Source organism: Tinamus guttatus, unplaced genomic scaffold, assembly GCF_059628265.1.
Source record: "Tinamus guttatus ecotype Peru unplaced genomic scaffold, ASM5962826v1 Tinamus_guttatus_pri_ptg000018l, whole genome shotgun sequence".
NCBI classification, from domain to species: Eukaryota; Metazoa; Chordata; class Aves; order Tinamiformes; family Tinamidae; genus Tinamus; species Tinamus guttatus.
Genome location: NW_028288552.1, coordinates 2,798,612 through 2,809,555, shown reverse-complemented (window position 1 = coordinate 2,809,555; position 10,944 = coordinate 2,798,612). Strand labels below are relative to the sequence as shown.

General features: G+C 37.2%; 1 protein-coding gene across 3 annotated transcripts in view; it reads right to left on the bottom strand.

Annotated features, from left to right (window-relative positions):
* Positions 1-2,283: 2,283 nt before the first annotated feature.
* KCND2 (potassium voltage-gated channel subfamily D member 2) overlaps positions 2,284-10,944 on the bottom strand; it is a 257,736-nt gene continuing 249,075 nt past the window's right edge. For all 3 annotated transcript variants that reach the window (XM_088523860.1, XM_010228716.2, XM_088523848.1), the window contains 4 exons: positions 10,395-10,493; positions 8,726-8,821; positions 4,479-4,726; positions 2,284-2,742 (listed from right to left, as the gene is read on the bottom strand). In XM_088523860.1, the coding sequence (XP_088379986.1) occupies positions 2,565-2,742; positions 4,479-4,726; positions 8,726-8,821; positions 10,395-10,493 (621 nt within the window). In that variant the 3' untranslated portion in view covers positions 2,284-2,564. The remainder of the gene's footprint in view (positions 2,743-4,478; positions 4,727-8,725; positions 8,822-10,394; positions 10,494-10,944) is intronic.

Genomic DNA, 10,944 nt, shown 5'->3' with positions numbered 1-10,944 from the left:
GTTTTGCAAGTGTATTGCTGTAATGCAAGTGTTTTAGTCCGTATGAAAAAGAATAAGGAGGCCGGATTTCTTAGGAGATGCCTGATCTGATGGAGTCAGGAGGTTTCCTGGGCTGTATGCAGTCAGTCCCAAATGGATTTTAGTAGCAACCTTTTTGCATTATTTTCCTGATATAACTACTCCAGTAGCATGTGACATGAAGTTTTTACAGATTGTTAATAGCAAGGCAGTTTTTAAATCAACATTTTCTTTGACAGAGGGGATCAAGCTATATCTCTTTTTCAGAGTATTACGGGCAAATGTAGGATGGAAGCAAAAGCTTTAGATCCCCTCTGCCTCTTTTGTACACTGCAGTAAAACTTACATAACCCACCAGCTTCAGCAGATTTAGTGCAATTTTATAACTGGGTAAAAGAGAGGAGAGAAACGTAATTGACTTCAGCAGAGTTACTCAAAATGAGCATCTTGAATGTCAGAAGACAATCTGTGCTTGTACTATTTCTGAAATTTTGGAAGAAATTTAGCAGTTTAATTCCTTTAATTAGTCTAATTTTCACACACAAAAAAAGGGAGGGGGTTAATTGCAAGTTTCTGAATAAGTAAACAAAAAGAACAATACGTTACATTATATGCTATTTTTAATTGAAGCTTAATTTGCATGTGTAGCAATATTAGTACTTTGGTGAATATACTGTGGCATGTTCCATCCTCTGTTGATCAAAATCTGACAAGTAGATAGAAATATCAGGATTTTTGTGCGGTAAAAAGTATCTAACCAACAAGTTTCAGTTTTAGTGGGTGGTTTCTTTTACTGTAAATTTTAAGATCAGTAGAATGATAAATGCTGTATTGAAGCATACACTACTCAGATTATGTTAATCATTTATGACAATGGACTCTAACGCACTGAGCCTTTTGATTTGTACGCATATTTTTATTTGCAGACATGCAATTATTTCCGATTCGGTGTATTTAGATGTGTGTATCGATATGCATATGTTTCATGTATATCGGATGTATATGATGTATGGTATTTCATGTATATAGGAAGCATTGCAATGTATCTTCTTACTGTTCCTTCATAAAGAAATGTGACTTTTTTATCAGAAAGTTTTCTGTTAACATTAATAATGTCTTGAAAATGAAACCGAAAAACCTTAATGTGTAGAGCCTTTATACTTTTGTGGCTTTTGGACTCCAACCACTATATTATCAGTGTTATTAGGTAAGAAAGTATCTCAACACAATACAAATTCTCAAGTTTTAGGATGTGAATTTACTGCTACTTACAAAAAGAACTTAGCAATTATTTTTCGATGTCTTCCAACATAGCCAATATGCTGGCTAGTGCAATGTGTTATCAAAGGAAGCCTGGAAATAGGTGCTGGTTAATCACAAAGGGGGGAAAATAAAAGAAGAAAAAAAGAGTTTAATTCAAATGCTACTGTAACAGTACATAAGGGCAAGAGGCTTGTTCTGCAAGTACAAAAGTAGGCAAGGTATTTAGAGAATGAAGGATCATGTTGATTCATCGGTGACCTTGAAAACCCAAATAGTGCAGCAGTGTTGGAATGGACAGGGTACTGTCATGGAAGTAAAGGACCACTGACAAAAAGAATATGACTGAATAGTACGTTTGTGGTGCACAGTTTGGTTCTAAGATTATTTAAATTTTGCCAGTAGAAGTTTATAGTGCAGATGAACTTGTGTAAATTATCTATTAAAAAAATCCTGATTCCTGATACAACAGGTGTACAATGACTTATTGCAGTTGTAACAGTACCTAGGAAGCAAGATAAAACAATAATAAATATTGAACTAACTGAACACCTTCAGTTCACTAATGAGTGTTTGAGTAAGAAATACTGCATTTTTCAAAGGGATGTTATTTGTACAACTACCATGGAACATTAACAATCAGCATGTTGTAAGTGCACAGAAATGCCCCTTTCTACAGTAATATTTTATCATGCCTAATCTGAAAAACAACATAAATAAACTGAGATCACAGCTCCAAATAATTTCAGCATGCATTATGGTTGTATTTCTTTAAGTCAGTACAAACTTCTTTCATATGAGCATTTTTCTTTCATTTTTTTCATAGTTTCTCAACAAGTTTGTGGTTTATTAACAGGAAAAAAAAAGACATGTTATCAAAATGTTTCTTGTTTTGCATTCAGCAGGAACACGTTTGTTTCTATTTTTTATGTTGTGTGTTTTTTCTTTTTTTCTAAAAAGAGCTCTCATGATAAGAAGAAGCATCAATGGGGACATTTCATTGTGCTCATATAGTAAGTCAGAACGGTTGCAGAAGCTTCCACTGCATTATCTGTTCACACACGGTGTAGAAACTCCATTCGGGGTAACGCGCTCCGACACCAGGGTGGTTTTCTTCTGTACGTCTCGATGGGTGGCTGCTGGCGCACGCGTCGAGGGGGCCTTGTCGTTGTCAGCTCTTTCCTTCTTCCAGACAACTTGCTCACTGCTAGAGCTCAACTTGCAATGGTCTTTTTTTTTTTTTTTCTTTTTTCTTTTTTTTCCTGATTTACAAATAATTCCTTATTTTATAAAGCAGATACTCTGACAATGTTTCCTCCTGAGTACTCAGGAGACTCTGGCCTATCATCTCCTTCAGGTGTGGTGACCGGAGGTGTCGGGATGCTAATTATTGCTGTAGTGACGTAAGGCTGCTCACAGTTTAGTTTAACACACTCCTCCACTTTGGCATTTAAGCTGGATCGGCTGGAGGAAGAAATAAAAATCCATGAAGAAAGTCCGGATTATCAACAGCGTGCCAGATGCAGCGTGCCCTACCCCAGCTGGTCACCTTCACGCTGGGCTGGTGGAAGGCCTGGTGCCACCAGCATGGTCATTACTGGAGCCCGAAGGCGTGCAGTGGTCGCCAGCCCCCCACGCATTCCCAACCTTCACGCGAGGTGCCCCTGCAGCAGATGGTCTTGCGGTTTGCTCCACGGGCAGCCCCCCTCCCTCCAGCAGTATTTCTAAAAGGGTTCAGTTTAGTATTTCTAAAATCGTTTAGTATTTCTAAAAGAGCCTCACCAGCTAAATGTTTCTGAGTAGTGGAGGTATTTGAGATCCTCACTGTAGAAATTAAGCTTACAATAGTCAAGGGATGTGTTATGTGGAAAAGCGTAAAAAGGTGAGGGACAATCTCAGTCTCCAATTGACTTCTATGCCATGATTTTTTTTTTAAGAACTGTTTGTATGTTGAGCATCCCCGACAATAAGACCCAGTGTTGTGTGAATTGGTTGAGGTTGAAATAACATGCCCATTGGCTTGCTCTGTCTTAACGCTATGGGGGCATAGACCAGTGCCTCAGCATTATGACAAACTTCTAAAAGTCAAGCTCTGTTGAGATAAGATTGGGTTTTATGTTTTGTGCTTAAACTTTTTGCTTATTTTTAGCCTAGAGCATGTGCTTTGTGTTTTTATGGACTCTATGATTGGAAGTGTGATGTAGGGAAGTCCTCTAGCACAGAAGCAGTGGGTCCAGAAATATTTCCTGGAAATATAAGACATAGATTGCAGTGGTTCCGTTACACAACAGCAGAAAAACTTCAGCAGTCACAAGCTGCTGAATCGCTCATGGAAGTGAAATCCAAACTTAATAACTATTCACAGTAAGCTACTCAAAATGTCACAAGACTGAATCTCTATAGCAACTAGTGCTGAAAACACTTCTTTTTAATGAAGACATATTTGACTTCAATAGAAAACACTTCTGAGTCTCCTGAGATCTTTGCTATGTTTTCAGAGGTGATGCTCAGATATACCTGAAAGCCAAAAGGCTTGCTTCTGAGAGTACAAAGATGTTCAGTCATTACAGCCTCTTGAACAGCACTTTCTTCACTTCTTTAATAACTTTTCAAACCAGGAAATATATTCTTTCCATCTATTTCATATTTTCATAGAGAAGATTCTTTTGCTATATGTCAACAGCACTTAGGACTGAGAGTCTAGTTTTATTTTCCTTTTCTGTGAAAATATGAGGAAATCTCATATTCTGTCAAAGACAGAATCTCTCATTCTGTCTTTGTTTCTGAACCAAATTAATAGAAATGGCAGTGACAGAACTTGCTGCCTTCTTGATCATCTTGTACATCTGAGGTGGATTGCTTTCTACTTCTCTGTTATAATGTGCTCATTGTGGCCTGTAGTGATTGGGTCTCTCTTTCATTTGAGAGCTCTAGAAGCTCTTCCCTGCAAATATTGCCTGGAGTTTGTGGGGAGGAGAGAACAAAGGAGAGACATAGAGGATTCTGTTAGATCGGATTAAACCTGGATCAAATTAAGTTACATTTACAGGATGTTTCAGTACCAATCTATGTTTTTGGACAGCTATTTTGCTTTGACCTGTAGCTTCACTACCTGCCCATGGAGGCCGCAAAACGTCTACATCTCTTCTCTAACGAACAAGGGTGGGTCAGCTCTGGGAGTACCAGCACACAGAAGATACCTGTTGGACAGAGGTGTTCTCTCCACGCATCGGATCTGGATGGTGCTGAGCTCTTGTACACTGCCTTGACGGCTGCCGGTGAGGGTGGTGTTTGGGATGCGGTAAGTCTTTTTGTGTCTTCGTGAGCAGCAGGTGCTGGTAACGCCTTGTTGAGATGAGAGAGAGGGGCTCTGGCTTGGGGGTCTATTGACTGTGGAAACCTCCATGCAGCTCTCTTCATAGACTTGTTCATCCACAAACTCATGATTCTAGTCCAGAGGAATCCAGCACAGGGACAGAGCACACGCACAAAGATAATTAGAGTGAACATATTAATAATGAATATTTAAAGGCTTAAGCTGACACAGATGAATAGACTGAGAAAGTTGGATAGCTTAGTCTTAAGCATCTAGTGTTTAGCCCGTGTTAGCCTGGGCTGAATACCAATAAAAATGTAAGCACAGGAAAAAACCCTCTCTGACTGCTTACAGGTTATCATAGAGCTGAATCAAAATTACAGTCAATAGCCGGTTTATTTTAACTCAGTGGATGATTAGGGAGCTCTTCACAGAAAGCCATGATTTCCACAATTGCTTCACATGCCAGGAAATGAGAAATAGGAATGTGGCTTATAGTAAAATAAATAAATAAATAAATAAAAATAAAAAAAATAAAAAAAATAAAATAAGCATATTTATGGTAATTATAAAGTAGACACTCAGATGTTCAGCAGGCTAAAATATTTATGTATTATTTGAGAAAGCCTCCTTTTTAAAAATCTCCCCAATTTCTCCGGGAATCTATGTGCAAACTCTGAGAATAGTTTAAGTAACTTGCTACTGGCTATTTTACAGTCTTGTTCACTTCAAGTTTTCTGCATTCACTTCAATGCCTGTTGCATTCTCACATATTAGAATATAGGAAACTAGTTTTCTCACCTAAAGAATGGTATGTTAATGGAAAGGTCACGTAGCTGTTAAGCAGTCATTGTATGTGCAACCTCATGTTTTCCATGAGAATTATGGTGCAAACATCAAATCTGTGAGCAAAGTAAACAATTGTAGCCAAATGTTTGCTAGAAATTGAAATATTTTCATAGACATATTATTATTTTCATTTCTTTTGTTCTTCTTTGCTCAGACAATTTTGTGCGGAACTGAGCAGTGGTGAAGAATGCTGATTCCAAGTGATAAGGAAAGAAAGAGCTTGCTTGAAAATACAATTTTTTATAAGGCAGACACACAACAAGATTCTAAATGTGTTCACACAGTGGACATAAAGTTCAGGGAGAAAAATAACCTAATAGCTATCTTTAGATTATACTCAATAGTTTCTAGTGTGTTTGCCAAGAATTTTGTTAGTTTTTTGATTGAACATAATTTTGTGCTTCCTAAAACTATTATGAAGCAAGCAACAAAAATTCAATTAGTAGCATCCATTAAAGAGGGTTGTTGAGTGAACTTTGAACATAGACTGGAAACATTTTGAAATATATAGTGGCTTAAATTAATATATTGGACAGTGTTTACTAATTAACTGTTCTTGTATCAGCTAAAATTATCCTGAAAAATATAAATTTTTATTTATTTTTATTACTAATGTAATTTTCACAGAATTTCATCTGTGACCTGCACTGTATTTTGAGAAGACATCTTATCCTACAGAGTTTAAATTACTTGACAAGATGAAAAACACTTTTGATTGATGCTCACACAAAATGATAGTTCAAAAGATAAAGGAAGGAAGAATTGCTCATGTTACTATAGTGGGAACTATCAACTTGCCAGATCCCACAAGCTGGGGATCCACAAATTTTCTAATTTCTGCCTAAAAGTTTGGAATGAATGATCTGACCAGGCAGTAGCCAGTACACAGCTTGGAGTTTCTATATACATTTTTGTGTTCAAGTGTTTTACAGACATCAGTGCCAGATGCAGGATTTAGCAGCCAAGAAAAACAGGACATAGGTTATATGCAAATTTAGGAATGAGATAATACTTGTTTGTTTTTTTTTTAATCATTAAAACAGGATGATTTGAAAAAAAAAAAGAGAAAAAGAAAGAGTTTTACTATTAGTAGAGGAAATTTGAAAGTTTTAGGGTTGAATCCAGCTCCCACCAAATGACTAGCTTTTTTTTATTATGATTTCTATGAGTTTGACAAGAACTATGGTGACTTTAAAACCCTAGTGGGTTTTAAAATAAGTTTGTAATCAACTGTGGAACGATTTCAGGCAAATTGTTATTACTAGTTCTAGTACAAAAAGTCTCAAAAATATTCATAAAGTGCCCAGTCTGAATCTAGACAAAGGAACTACATTATACTGTGAATAGGAAACAAGACATTTTGTGCTGCAGCACATTAGATCATAAATGAATATTCCAAAAGTCAGCATGAAGGAAACCTAAGTCCCTGTGAGATGACACGTCAGTATCTAAATGACATAGCAACTGGGCCATTTTGCTTAAAAGCAAGTGCTGTCAAAATGAAAATAGTAAATTATACATATACCTACACTGTATTTTAATTTAGTAATGTCTGTAGGGGGAAAATTTTTTCATCTTTTCAAGCAGTAGCAGTAAGACTTCTGCAATGACCTCTATCATATATAACAGAAGCATTACTGTGTCTTTTAATGAATATCTAAAACCTGAATATAAAGGTACAACAATGTAGCAAGACGTTCTGCTGTGTACTCAAAAACAAAAGAGAAGTTTTAGAGCAGGCTTTTTTACTGAGGTGCATTTTTTAAAATCTTTTATGTCTATCTAATTATGTCTTTAAATGATGGTTTAAAGGAGGAACTGAGAATGTGGGGTGGGGTAGAACTGGGGAAGGAAGCCATGAAGTAACTGAAACCTTTGATTTGGCCTCTGAGAATAAAATAATTGATTCCCTGTTACACAATTCTAGAACTGCCATGAGTATTAAGGAATGGATAGGAGAAGTTTATTGTAGGTGTTTGTATCTGGCCAGATTGATCAGTTGCAGAGTTGAGCAGAACTCAGATCCAGAGTTGAGAAACTCTTTTTTTAATTTGTTTGTTTCTTTTTTTGTTTTGTTTTGCCTTGTTTCAGTAATTATGCATAAAAATGGACAAAATTATGCTAATGCCTCATAATCCAGATGTTCAGCACCTACTAATTTGGCATCAAGGTTGTACCATTTGTCAAGAATTTGCAACAGCAAAGTAGTGTTGATGGCCAATATCATATAATTTTTAGATGCATCTGGAACCTATAAAACTAGATGTAAATGGCAGTTTAATGGATGTTGACAAACACAGGACAAATTCTTCATGGCAAAATAATCCCTCAAAAATATTAAAAAATGGACATAATTTTAGCATGCTCATTTCCTAAATCTATAAATATTAAATTCAACATAACTAGTCTTTAAGCTTATACCTTCCTTAGGGAATGATAAAAGAGGAAAAAAGTGTAAAATTAGGGATCATTAGTGTTATTGTAGTGACATTATCTGTCCAGAATTATACTGGAGAACATTAATTATTGCTGAATCATAACTTTGCTGCAATTTACTATCCTTCATAGCTATGTGATTACCCAGGTGATTACCAAGACAAAAGGCAGAGTGCATATGATAAGTAGTCCTTTTGGTTAATAGACAGTTTCAAATCTAGATACGTGTATTTGGGCTGTTATAAATTACATCACTGATTTCTACAGGCATGGCAGTGCCTAAACTGAAGCCGAAGGACTTTGAATCTTTGACCTGCATCTAGATTAAGTGGTTGAAGTTTCAAAATAAGATGCCCAAGGATCATTTATTGCAGTCACTTCAGCCAGAATCACGCTCATGTCATGGTAAACACCTCCCTTTCTAGAAATGCAGCACCTCCCTTTATATGAATTTGCCCATCATTTGCTCAGTCTAAAGCTTGCTTTGGCTGCAGGGTTTTACATGTGTGAGGACTACAAATTGTGCCTATAAACTGTGCTGCAGAAAAATGCAAAAGATATATTATGTAGCATATGAAATACCATACTGAAGGTCACATCTGCAGCTGGGCTATACTCATGTCATTTCACTGATGCCAGTATTTTTTTACCCTAAATGAGGCTCTCATCCAGGATCCCTCTCTGCTATTTCCATGCATTGGATATAATGATTTGAAATAAGGTAAAATAGACTTTCTTCCTAGCTAACATCTGTCATGTAAAGGTTTGTAAATTAGAATAAACACTGAAAACATCCAGAATTAGAGTGATGTTAGAAATCTTTTCCCCTAAATTCCATTTTCTTACCGTGGTTTTTTCCAGGCAGTGAAGCAGGTGGTGGTGCTGTGTTTCAAAGGAAGAGCCAGATTTGCTAACAAAGGCCTGTTCTTCTTCACTGGAGGGCTGTTAATACATAGAACTGTATTATTCTCATTTCTGAACAAGAGGGCTCTTATCCAAATATTTGATCAGAACTAATCTGGATTGTGTACTGTAGCATAACTGCAATACTTCATCTACATGGTATAACCCCAATTATTTTGGACATGATTACTCCTTTGCTTGTTCATTTTTTAATCAAAATATTTTCTGTCCTTCCTTTGCACTCCTTTTAGATATTTCCTTCTTGGGTCTTTTGTGTATAGACGGATTAGTGCAATTCATGAGTGCAATCAACATGCAAGCTTTGAATGTTGAATCAATGCATACTTTAAGATATCATAAATATAAGTGACAGGGAGATGCTTTTTTTTTCCTGAGAATGTGCCTCATTTGAAGGAAATTAAATGTAGTTGCCCTCCTGGGATCATTTCACAGTGCTGAAGAATTTGTGGTATTGCTGCTTACACAAAAATTCATGTCAGTGATCCCAATCTGCTGAGTTCGGAAAGCGTAGAGCAGATGTTACTGACACAGAATAAAGAATTAAGTAGAAAGCCTCCACTGTTTATTAATCGCTTTCATAATTGTTCAATGGAAAGTAGCAAACTAAATAAGGGAGGAAGTGGCATAATAGGAAAGTTTGCAGTTCAACATTAGGATGTTTGAAATCTGCATGGCAATTAAGCTATTTGGTATCTCTTTAGTTGGAGGATTCGAATTTTTCAAGCAGAGGAGGAGATGGGTGTTCTGGTTAACAGGCTTTCATGCAAACTGGGCAGCCACTTCCTCCCCTTCTGGCTATATGTTAAGATTTTTAACACTTTTTAAACAGAAAGGAAATAGAGAAATGGAAGCTTCCCTGTACTCCTTAGCAAACTGCCTAAATCACATAAAGTGGAGGGATTAAGAAACACTGTCTTCAGTCCTACTCCCACCTAGCTCTGAGTGGTCACGACGCTGTCTCCAGGCATCTTGTGGAACTGTGGGATTGTTGGGGGACCCCATTCCCAGTTTCAAGCTCCCAACTCTGCATCTGGGGCGCCCATAGGGGGAAGGTGCCTGGGTGACATTAAATATCTCTGATAGAGACACCAACATTTGAACTAATCACTGTGACTCTCTTCAGAGAGAAGCAGGTTCTTTCCAGGGAACATTTCTTTCTCTGCAAAGTCTGCCCATGGTGCTCTGGAGTTACCTTTTTCTCTCAGAGATGATGGGAGGGGGATACCCAGACTTTGTCACCCGCATTTTAGCTGCGCCAAGCCAAACGAGGTGAAAGCTGCTTATGTCTCTAAAACACAAACACTGCATCCTGTCTTAATGAAATCTGTCATGGGATCTCCCCCTAGTAATGTGGGTTACATTTGAATCCAGCATTTCTCTTTAGCCACTTCCCTCATTTTTTAATATCTCATCATCAATATTCACCAGCTTCCTTTAATAACAATAATAATTGTCCAATTCATTCTTCCTTAATCTGAAGATAATACTGGCTAAAGACCCAAGTTAACTTGTCCTGGTGATAAATAGAATAAAGTACTGCTGTACTATTATTAAGCTGTTACTGTGGAAGTGGATTATATAAAAATATTACCTGCTGCAACTGGTTACTCAGTAAGCCATTTCGTTTGCTCTGCATGTAGGCATTAGCACTCCCACTCTTTGCTGCACGAATTCGAGCAAGTCTGGCTTTCTGCATAAAGGAGACAAAAAGGAATATTGTCACCGATACCTGCATTATGCTGTTTATCTGAAACTGAAAGGATAGGATGGATTATATTGTCCTCTAGGTGGAGCAAATCATAGTTGTTTTTCCATTTAAAATACAAATGGCACTGAAGTTTTTTATTCATTTACATCAGCTAGTATGAACAGTGATTTTGGAGAAGGGATAACAGATCAGCATGGAAGTGCCTCTTTTCTGTGTGTGGCTGCAATTGTGCTGTTGTCCCTCATGGATCAGGAACACGGCTTCCATCTCAACTGCTCTTGCAGTGATAATCCCTCTAAAGAGGAAAAATGGATCAGAAAAATGTAATGTTTCAACTTCTGTGAGCTTCCAAGGTTTCTCAGAGCATTCTGATTGTTTGCATAAGGGAGCATGATAGATCTTTGCACACCAGCTTCTGTCTAAGCTCCTGAAC